Source organism: Corvus kubaryi, unplaced genomic scaffold, assembly GCF_017639235.1.
Source record: "Corvus kubaryi isolate FWS band 111438036 unplaced genomic scaffold, C.kubaryi_AGA036_p1.0 37394, whole genome shotgun sequence".
Classification (NCBI taxonomy): domain Eukaryota; kingdom Metazoa; phylum Chordata; class Aves; order Passeriformes; family Corvidae; genus Corvus; species Corvus kubaryi.
The window spans coordinates 14,234,071-14,251,688 of NW_024581133.1; the positions used below are offsets into that span (position 1 = coordinate 14,234,071).

General features: G+C 41.7%; 1 protein-coding gene across 3 annotated transcripts in view; it reads left to right on the forward strand.

The window, feature by feature from the left end:
• The first annotated feature begins 10,315 nt into the window (after positions 1 to 10,315).
• Positions 10,316 to 17,618, forward strand: part of CHRFAM7A (CHRNA7 (exons 5-10) and FAM7A (exons A-E) fusion) — a 38,148-nt gene continuing 30,845 nt past the window's right edge. The window contains exons 1-2 of one of the 3 annotated variants that reach the window (XM_042038971.1): positions 10,316 to 10,790; positions 11,902 to 12,041. In XM_042038971.1, coding sequence (XP_041894905.1) covers positions 10,736 to 10,790; positions 11,902 to 12,041 — 195 coding nt within the window. In that variant the 5' untranslated portion in view covers positions 10,316 to 10,735. Of the gene's footprint in view, positions 10,791 to 11,901; positions 12,042 to 17,618 lie in introns of those variants that run through there. The other 2 variants (XM_042038970.1, XM_042038972.1) reach the window with 2 other exon arrangements.

A 17,618-nucleotide genomic window follows, 5' to 3' on the forward strand; every position in this document is an offset into this window, starting at 1 on the left:
TTTCCTTCTATTTTTTTTTTTCCTTTACTGATGGCAATTTAATTAATATATTAATGGCGTCTGGTTATCCACTGTCTTTAATTCACCCACTGTGGAATCTGGTGGTTTCAAACTCCCAGAAGCTGAAGAACGCTGTAAACATGTTCTTGCTGCACTCTAGTTATGTGTAAGCACGAATACAATTTTGTTGTATGATAAAATAATTATCAGTTTTACAGTATCGCTGTTAGATATGGATTATAACAATTCAGGTTAGGGGAATGGCACACCATTAATTTTAGTCATCTCTCAAGACCACACAGCAGAGCTATGACACAGCAAGCGTAACAGTCATTACCAGTTCCCACGTACCAGTGTTAACCATCCTCAAACACCAAACTTTCAATTAAACCACAGCAGTAAGTAAATGCTATTTTTACACAGCTTGCAGCTTGACTGTTTTATAAATGAGTATGTGGGAAGCAATGTGAAATATCAACTGATAGTTAATATTTAAATCACTGCTCATTTACACTTAAGGCAAGTTTCATTGCTATTTGCAGAGAGTTTCAAAGTTCAGAACTCCGTGATTCACTTCAAGAACTTTTATAAATAACAGCCTGTTATAAGGGGAAAAAACAAAACCAATTTGTGATGAATAAAACTTTCTCCCAGGGGAAAAGAATGTTTTTTAAAGACAGTGATTATTTTTTTTTACTCATAGAAAGAACAGATTCTTTGGTCTGTCTTACAAAAAGCATTCAGGAATGGGAATGCATCTGTCCCAGATGCTTAACCTTACAGAAGTCATCCAGAAAATCAGGAAATTGATTGTACATACGATAATCTGCAGTTAGAAACAGCACTGCCTTTGCAATGTCATAATTCACCCAGAGGGTGTTTGGGCACTGGAACAGGCTCTCCAGGGAAGTGGTCACAGCACCAAGCCTGCCAGAGTTCCAGAAGCATTTGGACAACACTCTCAAACACACAGGAACTCTTGGGGTAGCTCTGTGCAGGGCCAGGAGCTGGACTTGATGATCCTTGTGGGTCCCTCCAGCTCAGGATATTCCATGATTCCATGACCATTTACTAGTGATAGTTTATGCCATACACATAAACATGCCTTGTAATTAAGACTCAATTCCACCAGTAATACAAGCATCAATTTCAACAGTTATACTATTTTTTCCTAATGAATTTTGAATCCATTTCTATAAGACATTCCAGACAGATAGGGCACGGATGTCTTTAGCACAAAGAGAGGAGAGAGAGGAGCACTTTTAAGTCCTGCATGTATTCCCAGTGTTTCTTCACCACTCTGCCTTGGCTGGCTCTCCACACACATACTGCTCTTCCCAGAGCGTACTCCAAGTTTTCCACATGAACCTACCAGGCACCTTAATGAAACTGGGGAGTTCACAGGTTAGTACCACAGCCTGGAATGAATCTGGGTTCCTTTTGTTCATTCCTGATCATTAAAGTAATGAAGAGGAGATTGAGAAGGAGAGCTCTGCTAACCTAAATATTTCACCAAACTTCATTTCAATCCTATTTTGTCTCAATTTAATGGAACTTTCCTATAGGAAGACTCTCTAGGATCACGTGGCTCTAGCAAGATGTTCAAAGAGAAAAATTAAAATCTTACCTGGCCATCATCTTCTTCCAACTTGCTTTGTGTCTCAGTCCCATCTTTGACAAGGAGATTCTAATTTTCTTCATGGTCTATGCAGTCACTGTGGAAGAAAATGGATGCATTGAAAATATCTCAATAATCCTCACTGGTTTATGAATTACAGGAGTACATTTCCTAAATTATTAACCTGAATATGTGCTAACACCAACAATAAGATGCTCTATGAATTCTCAGATGTGATTAAAACAAAAAAGATAAAAGAACCCCTAAACCAGCAGTTCTGCAATTACTTACTTTCCTAACAAAGCAAACATTGCTAAGATTTAATCCAAAAATCAGTTAATCCTTTCACTAAAGGTAAGCCATATTAGCTAAGCAGATACCAGATCAACTCAAAAAGGTAAAAGAAAATAAATATATACATATAAAGAGAGCCAACAGTGCAATAAAGCCAATGCTCTCAAGAGAGCACCTCTGTCTCTTCTGTTCCTGTACTTAATCCTAAAACCCAGTCAGTCTCCCGCAGGTGGGAAACCTATCAGAATCCTATCTTTTATCACCTGGGCACTTCCACATTCACACAACAACTCTATTTTTTCCTCCTCCAGAAGGAATCCTGTGACTTCCTCTTCAAAACTAGGAAAAGGCTACAATGAAACTGGAAGAATCTGGCAATATAATGCACCGACCACACAAATGGTACACCAGGATAAAAAGGAGGGAGCAAACCTAGAGCAGCTCAGGACATGGCTGAGGCACAGAAGGATTTCCTGGGGTGACTCAGCTCCAGAGCAGGTCAGCAGAGAGCAGGGACATGTCCCAGCCAGGCTGCTGTGCAGTGAACACCAGGATCACACCGACAGGTCAGTGGCCAGGCCTCTGTTACCAGAGAGCCCCGAGCAGCCTGCAGCACCTGTGCCTGGCTCCCACACAGCCTGCTCAGCTGAGCTCACTCTATCAGGGAGAGCTGCAGAAACTGTCCTTTTAACCCACTGAACTGGGCATTTCTGTGCTTGGACATTCACAACTTTCAAAATCAACAGTTTCAATGAGTTTGTTACACAATATTTGAACATTAAAAATTAAAATTAACATCAATGGTAGGGTAAAATTTTCACATACAGTTTGGCAATTTATTATTTATTTTATTGCCAAGAATAAATGCAGCTACCTGCTTTGAAAACCCACTTTTAGGCATTCAAACTTATGGGGCTCCCCTAAGACTGAAGCTCCCAGGTGACCAAAATCTCTTTAAAAAGTATGACACAGACTCTAAATCACTGCAGTGCTTTAAAAAATGTACTAACATTTTCTTAGGATCATCATCATGAAAACATTGACATTTTTGCATTATAAAAATCAGTACCACAGACAATCCATCAACAAACAGATAAATTAAATTATTACTCAAAATATTCAAGCCATCTCAGCTACTTACAGGCTATCTTCGCAGCCTGGCATTAGCAATGTCATTGTTGCCTCTGACCTGCCACATTGCATTATCTTCATAATTAAGCAGGAATCCAGAAGAACAATTTTGACCATGATAAAAAGATAGCCTTGAATTACAGCCATTAAAGAGACACACAGCATTTTTATTTAGACATCCCAAAAGATTTAATAGGAGTAATAGCTTCAATTAAAAATTAAGGTTTACTTATGTAAATTAGCAAAAGCAGGAACACTGTTTTAGGTAAGTAGATGTTCTATGTATAGAGCAAAACCAGAAAAATCTCTTAAAGCTTGGTTTCATTAAAAGATACCTGGGTATCCAAACATCCCTGGTTAAAAATGAACTTGAAATGTGAAAATAGAAAGCTGCTGTAAGCTTCTTTCTTTATTTGCCTGGCTCAGGTAACTGTGATAATTTTTCTCATGCTCTCATATCATAGCAAATGGATCAAACTGAAGACCAATAGAGTTACAAAATTAAGGATTTCACTTCTTGTATCTGCACAAGCAAGATGTGCAGAAAAAGATACTCCTGAAGCTGTGTGAAACAATATTCTCTCTGAACATAAGAGAACATTCCAAATATGTTGGTCTAATTGGCAGGCAGATTTTAAGTCAGATTTTAACTTTATTTTTCTAATATTTTTAAACTTCTAATTAGTCATTAAAGTAATCAGTGGTCTAAAATTTCTCCTGTGAAACAAATGCTTAAGCAAATACCTGAAAGCTTATCCAAGCTTGGAAAATCCTCCTACCTAATTAGAAGCATTGAGAAAACCAGACAGTTGCTTCCTCTCTCTCTGTCCCCATTCTCCCTTTTTTCATCCTCTCTGTGATAATAAAAAGAAGTTTTAGGAAAAAATTGTCCATAATAAATGTATGAACTATCTGTGGTCTTTTAAATCTAGTTCAAGAAAAATACACTGAAAGCAATTTGCATTCACCCATGAGTAACAAAAACCCTTTTGATGTCATTGGAAAAGAGAGAAGTTTTATTTTGAGAGCTAACTATCACCAAAATCAAAGGCAGGTCTGTTGCTGGAAAAGTCTTCCCTCTGTGCATGTGTCTATTGTGATTGCTTCCCCCCAGCTGGCTCATGAAATGGTTCCTCAGACATCTGTGCTGGGGCTGTTACTCGGTCGTTTACTCTGTCAGGTTCTCCAGTGCTGAGGAGATGAATCACAGATGACCAAGGGCTGTATTTCCTATCTGCTACTTAAATATGTGATTACAAGACATTCATTCACCCGCCTGCACCAGCCCTGGTCTCTGGCTGATCAGCAAGGGCTTGTGGTAGAGGAGTGCTGGGCACTGGGGGCTTGAGATGTGCTTTCTCACTTCCCTGACAACTCTGCTCCCTGAGCTGTGCTACTGAAACTTGGTACACCCACCTACGCTCACTGGCTTTGCAGCTGATATAATGAGGAGACCGCCTGGGCTTTGAAACCAGGAATGAGTAGGGAGAAGTCCCCCTGACTGTGTCACAAACAATAACATCAGAAGGCCAGCTGGAAGAGGCATCCACTACTCCCACACACTTGGCCATTTCAGCAAGCCTAGGAGCCAGCAGGCACTTTCTGCTGCTTTCATTTGCCATGTTTGGGAAATCAGAGCACGGCTGCTCCATGACGTGCTGCCCATGCGGAAAAAAGTGGCCTCTATTCCTGAACATGGCAAACCCACAACCCGTCTTCAGTGCTCCAGAAACACACCAATGAAGTCTGTGTTTCTCTTAGGGATTCAGATAAAATAGATCACATCTAGTATTTTGAATTGCTTGTCATGAATTTTCCATCAAACCCTATATTTAAAGTAGTTTCAGTTCCTCCTCCAGAGGTCCACAGCTCTTCCTCAGTGAAACAATCTAGCAGCTGCTTTGAGAGTTCCTTTGAGTCCAATAAAGAATCGCGTTTTGAAAATCTGCCGGTCTCTAAAGGATCCACAGCCTCCAAATATGCTGTGTTCTGACAACAAAAATTATTAATTTTTGTTTCCATTCTCTGAATGCTTCCATTTGCAACAGTTTCCATGAAGGACTGTCACCAGCTGGCTGGAGATAAACAGCATTTTTCACTGAGCCATGACTGGCTGCCACTCTCCAGTGCTGAGAGCAATGAATTCCTCCCTGGATTCCTCTCTGAACTCCTCCCCGGTCTCCAGCGACTCACCAGGGCAGTTGCCCTTTGTAGCTCTGCTGCTGCTCTGTGTGCTGTGCCAGTATAGAGGGGCAATTATAGAGAAAGGATAAGATCTCATTTAAAATAGAAGATGATACATGATGTTTGTTGTTGCACATGCTTGAAAAACATTAACTTCACCAGTGACTGGTTAAAATAAATCATACAAGGACTGGACTGATGTCCTTAGTAGTGATACTGAGGCTTTCTTTGCAGGAGAAGTTAGGAAGGAATATTAGGAAGTGCTGGTTTTATGCAAGGTAAGAAATACAGTTGTAAATTTGTAATCCATGCATTTCAAGACAAAAAAATAAAAATTCTTTCTCCCCAAAGCCATATTAAAAATGTATGTGCTCGATGAACTGAAACTTAACCATTAGGATTCTAAAGGCCAAAATTCAGTATTCTCTAGCAGATGAGGGCACCCTGACTACTTTTCTTTTTAGAAATCTTGGCTGTAGAAATTTGGATTTGCAAGACTGAACTATAAGGCCAAAGTTTAAATGAATTTGCTCTCAGTTTTGCTACAACATTCTGTCTTACAAAGGGTTTGAGCTTAGCTTTATGGTCAAAGGCCTTATTGGAATGGTCTTTACAGATCGAGTGACCATTTCTGCGGAATTCATGTTAGTTATTTAAATTGCAGCAGATGGTAATTTTTTCAGGAAAGAAAAATTTCTAGTGTGTTGCTTTAGGACAAGATAAATAAGGTTGATCTTCAGATGCTTATAGATGAGGATCTGTTAAAGCTGTAGGCCTAAAATGCAGATTTCCTGTCAACTTTAATTAGCTTCTGTGAACCCTAAATTATGTAGTTGTTTAAAATTAACCAGGGTGAAGAAAAGCAGTTTTGTCAACTTTCTGTTGTTCACACTCATCCAAAAAGATGGCAAAGCGAATCTGTAATGTGAATTGTATGTCATTGAGAAATGAATGCCAAGCCCTGGAATTACAAAATGCATCAGAAGGACCTGACAGAGGCTGAAATGAGAAGAACAGAAATCAAAGTGCAAACGTGCTGAGCATGATGTCAGTGAAAACCTGTGATATTTCTCTGGACAGAGAAAAACACCTGTAGGGCAGATATGCTGAGAAATCTCTGTAGTTATAGCATTTGAGATGTTTCATTCACAGTAACACAGTGGTGCTGCCACTGTTGTTCAATATGCTCACACTTCAATGTGAGTGTAGGCTAACAGTAATAAAAGACAAGTATGAGTTCTGAAACATGTTTGCATTACGTAAATGACCACAGGTCTTACTCATTAGTTACACAGTCATTAGGCAAATTTGACAAATCCTTATTCCTCACACCTGAGTACTGTTCAGAAACATTCTCTCTGTAATTACTTTTTACAAAGTGGCAGGGCAGCAGCTTTCTTATTTTTAAACAACAGACTAGTCTGTGCTCTTCTTTATCCTTCCCAACAGAAGATCATTTGGGGAATGGATCATTTTCTGGAAATCACATACTGGTGTAGGAACTAAGAACTGGGGGAAGAGACTGCCTTTGTGAATCTCTGTTCAAGTTAGGGTGTAGAGAATATAAAGTTTAATCACAAAATTAACCATATTTCAGATGGCTAATTCATCCTTCAATAGAAACTCAGCATCAAAACTACTTGCTACCTCCTGCAAGAAAGAAACCATATAATGTTTCAGGACATTTCACAGAAAAAAATCAAGCTTGTCACATATTCGCTCTCAATCCCTGAGACTATCACTGGGCAAAGTAAACAACAGAGAATAACTAATAACACGAGATGCAGTTACTAGGACTACCTAAGAAAAAGGGAAAAAACCCCAACCAGATAACAAGAGGTAATTTAATTTGAGTAATATTCACAAAAATGTAGGCATCTAACACATGCTATAAGCTACCATTTAAAATCCTAGCCTATTCTACCTTCTTCTCTAAAAAGAAGGAAAAATAAGGAAAAGCAGATTATTTTCTGATATGGGTACCCCAGGTCATTGCAGGTGCACAATAATTAGATCAAACTCAGAAGGTGCTGCAGTCACGGTAGATAGATACAGTATGAGATGGTCACTTCTTCACTATCAGCCTCATCTCAGGGCTGTTTTATCATCTTCCATCACTTTAGGAAGATGCATGATTTTGTTCATCTGCAAATCTGTTCAAAGAGAAAAAGAGGATATTCCTTGCATTTCTGGGATATTGTAAACCCTGGGCAACTGCAACATCTTGTAGTGACTGCACGAGTCATTCTGAATGTTCTTCAGTCCCTGGCTCTTTTCACTGACCAAAGCATGAGATTAGCCTTGTAAACTGAACTAGGAGGATGGTATTTGGGTATAAACAAACATCTTACAGTCATGATGAGAGTCTCTTCTATAGACACATTCAGAATCCTGTAACTGTTTCTGTGGTAACTCTGTGCCTCACTCAGACTCAAAATAGACCTGAAATAGTACTTGAGTGAAGCGTTTTTTACAAGGATGTATTTACTTTTTTGCTTATCAGATAAAGAAGCAATAAACAGCACATCAGTATTACATGCACACTACTACCACACACGTATTTTCTTATGCCTGACCTCAATATATGACATGTGATCTGTGCATAATGTTGTGTCCTTGAGCAATTGGTTATTCACACACAGACAGACACACAATTGGCCATCTCTAATTATGTCCCATGTAAATGAGACACAAACAGACATTAAGGGCTTGTTTATATTCTGGCAAGCATCCAACTGTGGAAGGTGTGCTGGGAGACCCACAATCGTTTCTACAGCCTGTAACAGGCTGTAATCGTTTTTACAGCCTGTAAAGTGGACTCACATTCATCATTGTGTCTAAGAAGTTATCATCTAGGGAGAGGAAACAACTGCCTCCAAATCATCTGGCCGGATAGCATACAACAGAGAGAAGAATCAAAGCTCAGAGAAGAGTGGGTATTGTCACCGGTGGGCCCTGGAGGCAGAGAAAGAGCCTCTGCTGGCCACAGACTGTATGGCTTGCTTTTGAGTTGTAAACACTAGATTCTACAAAGACAACCAGCACCATAAATAAAGGCTTTTAGAGGACTTCAGTATGGTGTTTGTTAACCTTTCTTTGCTAGTATCTACACAATATCTATAAATGTTTGTGAAATTAACTTTTATTAGCCAGGATGTCTACAGAAAGCAGGTAAGTCCTTTTCTTGCCATTTGTGTGCATTCACAGCAGAATCTCTGACTTGAAAGGTAAAACCTTTAAGAGGAATGCACCTGATTGAACACAGTTTAATCAAGGAGCTGAGGTGCTGATTGCTATTAAAGAATATCAGATGAATTCCTGAAGTGCCTATAAAATTCAATTTGCTAACATCAGATGAAAACAAGACTGCCACAAATAAAATATAAATCAAGATTTATCAAAGTAATAGTTACAAATTATTATTTCATTGCTTATACTACAGGAATTTGGGGTTTCAGCACCATCCCCTGCAGGGTTTGCCTTTTGAGCCCTGGAGACCCTGGGCTGTGCGTGGTGGATGCTGACCCTGTGTTCATCATGGGGGAGGGAATAAGGCAACTGTCAACAAAGAAACGTGTAGAGCAAAAAAAATGAGCCAACAGTAGAGGTCAACCATGAACTGTAGATCTCCTCTCCAAATTTCTTGCCTGAACAATTCATGCTGTCTACTGAACACCCAAAAATATCTGGGGCACCTGTCCAAACCAGCAGTGGATAACAGGAGAAGAAGGAAAGAAAATGCATCTTCTTTCCAAAATGAGACAAGGCAAAAATCCAGATACTAAGAGCACTGCCACGGGAAGGTTGAAGTACAAATGAATAATAACCCTTTTTTTTCTGCAAATAACACAGAGTTCCCCTAGCAACTCGCTTCTGTCTGCTGGATGGTCTAAAAAGGTCAGTATCTCATGGAAAAAAAAACAACCAAAACCCAAAAAAACACCATCTATGACTTGGCTTTTGGAGAGTTAGCTTTACCACTTGCTCGTTTCCGTTACCCCTTGGTGAAGTTGTTTGCTGGCTCATTTGCAAAGGGGAAGGTTTCAGTCCTGCTGTATGTGACAGCTGAAACACATGATGCACCAATGTGGTTAACTATTCAGGTTGCCCCAAGATGCATCTGCTTTTGTGCTCAACATTTAAAAATAATTAAACAGTAGCTACATAAATTAGGTCAGTGCTTAAGCTAAAACAGATAACCTGGATTTTTAAAGCTGAGAATTAACATGGACTAATAAACAGCTGTTTGATGGTCATTTGAAAAACAAGGACTTAGTTACCCCTTGCAAATGATGACACTCTTCAATACCATTCTTTTTTAAGTGCAGTGGCCTAGGACATTCATTAAATGTAGCAACTGGATTTGAAGGGCAGGGATTTGGACTGAAAGAAAAAACCCATCCATGATCTCAAAATTGCACTCAGAGTTGCAGATGGGAACCAGACAATCAACAAAATGCACTGAATTTTCTGGGCCTGCTTTCCAACTGTGGCGCATTATACCTGTACCAGGCAGGAGCTCAGCCACCATTTTACTGTCACGTGTTTGTCAAGCACTAAACACAATGCCCCTCGGCCATGGCTTTTTTCCCATATCTAGACAAAACATCCAGCAACTGAGATGATCAGCCCTGCATGTCTGCTGGACATTTAATAGCCATTTTGGCCATTGCCCTCCTCCTCTAGATGTGACCTAAGCCAAGCTGCTGGCTGATGCCAGCAAGGACTGGCCCTGCCCTGGTCCCTATCCCGGCTGCCTTCCCCGTCCGCTGCCCGCCTCACCCCCGGCAGCGGTTATCCTGCTCGGGGGACTGTGCTGCCCTTTGGGCTAATTCACGCCTCCCACAACAGCAGCAGCCGCTGCCGATGGCGAAAGAGAATGACCTGTGCCGAGGAGGGCTGAGGAGGGTGGAGGGTGAGGGGGGCTGATGCCCTTCGGCTTTTGGGGCAGCGCGGGCAGAGTGCGCTCCCCGGGGCGGCCGTCCGGCTCCCCTCCCCAGTTCTCCCGTCCCCAGGCAGCCGGGGCTCCCCGCGGTGCCGCTGCGGGCTCGGGGAGGGCAGCGGGTGCGGGCGGGCGCGGCTGCTCGGCAGGGGAGGGGGCCGCCCCCGCTCTCGGCTCTATAATGCCGGGGCCCCCTCACCGAGCCGCACCGCATCACTCCGGCTGCCGCAGCAGCCTGCGAGAGGCTCCCCTCCCTCCCCTCCAGCCCGGAGACGCTCGAGGATTAGGGAAGGGAGGGAAATCCATCAGGCGAGAGGAAGGGCGCGGAGGCGGGCCGTCAGCATCCCTCCGCTCCGCTCCGCTCCGCTCCGCTCCGCCCGGGCCGGCAGCGCCGTAGGGCGAGCTCCGGTGCGGGCGCAGGAAGGGGCCGAGCTGCCGGAGGTGCCCGGGGCGCCAGCGGCTCCCAGCGGCCCATACCGGCGGCTCGGGGCTGGCGGGGCTCGGCGGCGGGAGAAGCCGCCGCTGCTGTTGGCGTGTCCGTCCCTCGCGGCGCCGGCTCTCCCGGGATGGGCCTCCAGGAGCTGGCGGTGTGGCTGCTGGCGGCGGCGGGGCTCGTGCGCGGTGAGTGGGCGCCGGCCCCGCGGGCAGCGCTGGGAGCCGCGGCGGGGCGGGTGGGTCCGGCGGGGACGGCTGCCCCGGGTCCTCTCCGGCACGGCGGCTCTCCGGCCTCGGCCGTCCCCTTCTCCCCTTTCCGAGCCTCGCCGCTGCGGCGGGGCTCGCCCCCGTCCCGGGCCGCGCTGAGGGCTGGCCGGCGCTGGGACCTGCTGGGAAGGGACGCGGGAAACGGACGGTGGGGATGGGGGAGCGAACTCCGTCAAAGGACTTAAATGGTGGCTGCCCCAGGGCAGAGGCTGCGGTTTTCTGTGAGGGGAGTGCAGGACTAGAAAATTGGGAAGAGGAAAGTCCGTCTGGAGTGGGACAGGGAGAGCTCACATCCAGAGCACCTGTTCCTACCCTGTCGCACATTTCCCTTCATTCGACAACTGCCTCTGTCCCTGGTCTACTCTGCTCTAGTCATGTAGACCTGCTCCTTCCCTCCACAGAAAGACGGCAGACTAAGAATCCTCCTTGGATTTGAAGTGTAAAAAGGACGGAAATCCCCGAATACTAGCATGTATATTAACGTAGTGCCTATCATCTCTGCCAGGGACCCCGTACCCCACTTAATGAACAGGGAACAAAGCGGAGACTACTTGCCCCAAAGAGTTCTCTGTCTGAAGCAGCCTGAGAGCGATGTTCAATCTAACCTGTGGCCATTTTTCTCCCATTGTCTTACTGATGCCCTCTGCCGTATCTCTGCTCTGCTTTTCTGGTTATAGCTATGCCAGGACAGGTGTCAAATCACAGGTACTGTATTTCCTCTTCATCACTTCTTGCTGCTGGATCGAACGGTGCATACATTGAGAAAGCATCATTAGCATGTAGAATGTATCGCTCCTGGCCAGTCAAGAATTGATCAAAGAGGCAATCCCCCTTAAAGGCTGGGATGAACATTTGTGATTAGGATTTTGTTGCAGTAGCTAATGAACTATTTGAAATACAGTGGCATTTTTCTGGGAGTGCAGCAGGTGTAATAATAGATACATAATATCTGATAGGAGTGAAAAAGCATGCCTGAGCTTTTTCTGATGTAGAATCCTTATTATTTGTCTGTTTATTCCTGTGCCCAAAGAGTCCCTGCAAGGACAGTTCCAAAGGAAGCTCTACAAGGAGCTGCTGAAAAATTATAATCCATTGGAGCGACCAGTTGCAAATGATTCCCAGCCACTCACTGTCTATTTCACTCTCAGCCTCATGCAGATCATGGATGTGGTAAGTCTGTAACTTTCTAGGAAACTCTTTCAAAGGGTGGATTTTTCCTTCCTAGAAAGGACATTTTAGATAGCAAAGAAAGATTACAAGAATTTGGAAAGCACAAATAATTCAAGACACAATGCCAAATTTTGTCTGCCTCTTTAAAGAACTAAACTTAGAAGTACAGTTTATCTCTTTCTTAGATCTCTTGTCAAAAATTCCCAACATTTTTAGCAGTACAAAATATTTCAAAGGGAGCTCAAAATGCACACTTTGCCTTTGGAATCCTTAACTGTCCTTAGAACCAACAAGCAGTGTAGTCTGGGAGGGATTTGCAAAACCAAAGTTCTTGATTTCTGGTGGTCACTTAAGAGCTGCCTATTTTGGAAGATGGAGGGGAGAGGAAATCCTGGCCAAAATCCAAGTTATGTTATTCCTTTTGGTATGTAGACAAGATAGCTACATTCTATATGCTTAAATAGCTACTGTATTTGCAACCACACTTGGTTAGTATATCAAGAGATATTCCTGTGCTGTACTTGTACAATGCACTGTAGGATGATTTTGGGTTCAAATATGACTAATTTAAGCTTCACTCTGTCACAGTAGCACAGAGATGCAATTCAACATATAAGTGGCTTTACAGTGTTTGTTTTTACTGAATTCAACTAGCTATGACAGCGAATAAGGAAGTTACAGTCTTAAAACTGTAGTTAACCTCAAAATTCCATTATCTTCCCATCAGATGCCTAAAATTCAAGACACAGAGCTAATTTCTTCTGGAGCTGTCAAATGGAATTAAAACCCATACAAAATGAAAGGAAAATACCCACAGATCACTACCCAATCTGGGTGTACTCAATGACTGGCAGTCTTGGCTAATATGGTTCAAAAGGGCGCTTTTGATCCTATGTCCCTTTCAAGAAACCCCCTTAGTCAGTCAGAAACCTTAGTTTTTGTACTGGCTGTTTAGTTACAGCTCATTCTGCTTGCCATAAAACTCACTGCATTTCTTTCTCAGAGATCTGGGATTGACAGCCAAAGAAAGAAACCAACCATGAAGTAAATTAAGCTTCAAGCTATTAAACAAATGAGTTTTCTTCATTGTCAACAAGAAGCAAATGTTGGTGGGAATGACAGCTACTTGCAATAACAATTACTGGTTTAACAAGCTAGAAACAAAACATGTCACCATCATACTTTCCTGTAGTTCATATATTCACTTTAATGGCTTTTCAGCTGATAGCCACTGAGTCTAGTTGGGAGTGAGACCTCTCCAGAGCCAATCCATCAAATCCCTCCTAGAACAGATTGAGCCAGGCTGGATCCTGGTTGCTGCTATTCCTTATGTGAAGTCTCTTCCATTCCACTCAGACTTTGCTGACAGAAAAAGGGAGACAGTATATGAAATCTTTTCTAAATACAGTAGATGTTCCCTACCTTACACTTCTAGTTTTAACCTATCCTATTAAAACTAGAAATTTTCTACCCCATGGTTGTAGATATGTTTTTCTTTTAATGGTATTGCACATTAATATGCATGCTAGTATCAGCAGTACATAATGAGAGATCTGTAAGTGCCAATTGCCCCAGCTTAGTGTAGTTCACTAGAAAATAGTTACTTAATTGTCTAATGAGAATGCAAGCTGGCATAGTAAATCATACAAAATGTTTCTAAATGGGGAGGAAAAACAGTGGCAGCATGAGAAAAACGCAGTTTGGGGATGCATGACCCAAGAGGAGAGCTAGGAAACTAAGGGAGTGCTTAGACAGGGAGTACGTGGTAGGCCTGAGACACAGCAAAGGAATTTGGAAGAAAGGTGGAAGAGGATGGGATGCAAAATGGAATGTAAGAGGTTTGAAAAAGTGGACTTCAAAAAGAAAAATCTTGAGACAAAGACATACCTTAGTGGAAGGAGAGGAAGAGGGGCTAATGGATGGGCATGGCTGCTCAGAGTCATAGCTTCAGTACAATGGCAGTGAAAATAAAGAATAGGATGTAGAGAAGCTATATATTTTTCTCTACTTCTCACCTCATGGAAACCCCTCAATCTGCACATAAAACTGGTCTTTGGCTTCTGCTTGTCTGGTATTTCAGTGCTGGCACGGAATCTTAACCTAACTTAGGCTTAGGAAAATTTCCAGCATACACATTTTTGAGAAACGGATTATTGAAATACACTGATATTATATAATTCCCACACCCAAAAAAATTACAGCCACCACATTTTTAAACACTGTATAGAGGTAAATACCTTCTAACAGTGTTGTTTTCTCTTGTAACATCCATCCCAATAACAGTATCAGAGGAGAATATTCAGCCACTTCCTATTGGTTTAGAGGGAAAACTAGGAATAGAGACAGCAGCAGTGCTGTTCCTACTCTACTGTATCTCATACAGAATAGTGAATGGCATAGAAAAACAAATGCAGTGAGCATGAGGGTGTGAAGTTTGTGCCTAGCCTGGCATTTGTACAATAGACATATCTGTATCAACTGTAAGTTAATATAATTGAGAGAAACTTATGGGAGGGTATCTCATCCCCAAAAGTCAGAAGATGAAACCTTAGAAATGAATGTTAAAGAGTCACACATTTATACTGCAAATGACTGCTTAGAGACACAAACATGAAAAATTGGAATACACTGAGATATAGAGCGATAGTTCAAACTCAATTTTTACTGCTATCTAAGTAAGTAGAAAAATCACAATCTTATTTTAGCTTGGAAAGGGCCTCTAGAGTTTATCTTGTCCACTCCCCTACTGCAAAGATGTCTTAAATAGATCATGTTACTCAGGACTGTGTCAAGTGTTGAGCACTTCCACAGCCAAAGTTTCCTCAACCTTCCTGGGCAGCCTGTTTCAGTATTCAACTTCCATCATGGTAGACTTTTCCAAACATCTAAGCATAACTTCCTATTTTTCAACTTGGGAATAGTACTAAAAAAACGCTTCTAGAAAAATGAGACACCTTTTCTTCTTCAGTAAAATGGGTTACACAACAAAAAGATACTTTCGGCGAAGTATTCCAGATTTCTTGACCATTTGCAGCAAGGTGTGTATATTTCTGAATAACATAGCAGAAAACTAGAGAATGAAGTCTTGGCAAACCCACGTGGCAGAACTCATTCTTAGAGTAGCTGTCAGTGGTTCACTCTCAGTATTTAAGATTTGCAGCTTTCTGGTTTGAATCTAGAATTTTTACCAGCTTTCTATGTGGAACTTGGGGCAGCACTTTGGGAGTGTTCTAAGCTGATCTTGGCCTTTGCTACTGGAAGAGATCTCACTGAGTTCTGGGCTCATGCTCCCACAGCTTTGGCTTGCACCAGCGCCTCTCTGAGTAAGAGTTACCTCATCCTTTTTTGGGGGGTCAGTTCTCTACATGACCTGTACTTTGTCTTTAGATTAGCTTAAACTGCTCGCAAAACTACCTGTGGTGGTTCTTCACTAAACATGTCATATATTTCAAAAAACCCAAGCGAGGTCTGTCTCTGATTCAAGTTGCAAAACTTGGGAGAATGCTGGACCAATACTATCTTAGCTTGTGACTTCTTCAACAAGACTCATGGTGACAAACATTCTGGTGGGTATGAGTGTGACCATTTTGGTCTAATCTGATCATAAATTAGTTAAATTTTTTTACTAGCTGAAGAATCAGCATTTAATAATTTATTTAAGGAAGTTGAATTAAGCTACTTATCTACATGAATACTCAAATTCTTACTTATGTTGCATAACACTGTTTAGTCAGGAAACTTTCATGGTTCCTGCAGACACTTGCTGGCTAATTAAATAATTTACTATACAACAGTTTTAGCTTATTTTCCAGTTTCTCCTGTTTCTTTGTATAAAATTTCTAGTTAGGGGAAAGAAAAGCGCTGAATAGTTGTTTGTATGTAGTGAGCAGGAGCAGAATCTCAAGAGAAATCCTGTTCCTTTAGGCTGTTCAGCTCACTTGTGCAGACCAAAGGATAAATGAAAGCATGCAAACTTTTTTACATTTATCTGAACTTAGTCAAAGTTTGCTTATCCTACATTGCCCTTGGTTACTTGCATGACTTAGTTTTATATATTCAAGGGCTTTTGTCCTTGTTTCGTTTTACACAGTGAAGTGATCCAGCTGACTTCAATGACTTACGTACAATGCTTTGCAAAGGCTCTGCATAAGGATCTGCAATTCGGTATTTGCAATCCAATACCCCGGACCCACTGGGCAAGATAGTAATGTGAAATATTTTGAAACTTTGAAAAGAAAATTACGCTGTCATTCAAAGAAGCAGAACAGCTTCTGTAAAGAAACAGACTATAAAACAAACATCATCCCCGCCAAAAAAAGAAAAGAAAAAAAAAGAGAAAAAGAAATTTAAATCTGGAAAAATGAATAAAACAAAAAAATCAAGAGGCTCATTGAAAAATGGTGCTAACAAGGTTCCTAAGCTATTTATCAGGCCTCAGCAGCCTCTTTGCAAACAACGGCTGTGGCAAAAGCTCATCAAATCTGCATTATTCTTTTAATTTTAGCATTCATTTGTGTACGTTAGAAAATATCTCTCCAAGCTTTATTTTCTTCTTAATTTGCGGCTTGATCTTTTTTCCTGCCATGCTAAAGGGAGAAACTGTTTGCACTTTTATTTTGCAGCCATTTCCATTCCACCACAATTTATTCCTTAGAGTTTAGAAAAGTGGAAAGGTGCTGCGATATGCCTTCTGATATTTTTAGTTAGTTTAATACCACGAAAGTTACTGGTTATAACAGAAAACAGGGTATTCTATTTTTCCATGAAATATGCAGAACAGATCAGACAAGAGTCTAAAATATTCTGGTAATTGATCTACTTTAACAAGCAGACAACACCTCTCCCTACCCTACTCTGGTGAGATATTAATATACTAAGAGCAACTGCAACCTTATTTCTGTGATACTTGTCCGTCTTTCCTGTGCTTCTAAATACCTTCTGGATTTTTAAACTGTTCTGTCAGCATCTTTCTTTTACCTAGTCTTCTCAACCAGTGTTAGGTCTGGAAGGATATTTTAAACACAGGAGGATGTGTAGGTTGGAATGGGAAGCAATGAATGTACACTAATTAAAGACAGTTTGCAGGAAGGAAAAAGGGACTGACTAAAGGCTATAAAAAAACCTCCTCATAATAGTTCGCTTGAGGACATTAGAGATGTTCATTGTATGTGAAAATCAGAACTTCTATTCTGCTTTCTGGTTCCACAGGAGAGGTGTTTGGAACGGTTTTGTAATACAAATCAGCTGGGGTTTTTCTGTTTGTGTGGGTTTTCTTCTTAATAGGAGTTAGGTGAAGCAGTTCCTCAAACATTTTTCTTAATCTTTGTGATACAAATATCAGCCCGAATCATAAAAACTCAGTGCCTCTTTTTTTTTTTCCTAACTGCATTGGTATGGATGCCCCATTAACTTAAAAAGTGACTAAACATCTACTTCTATGTCACTTGTGATGAAAAAGGCTTGTAACCTTCCTGTGAAAAGCACGGCTAAGGTGCTAGCAAACAGACTCCTCTGTGACACTGTTGTAGAGCACAGGGCCCACCACATAAAGGCTTCACATTTTACACAGGGCCTCTT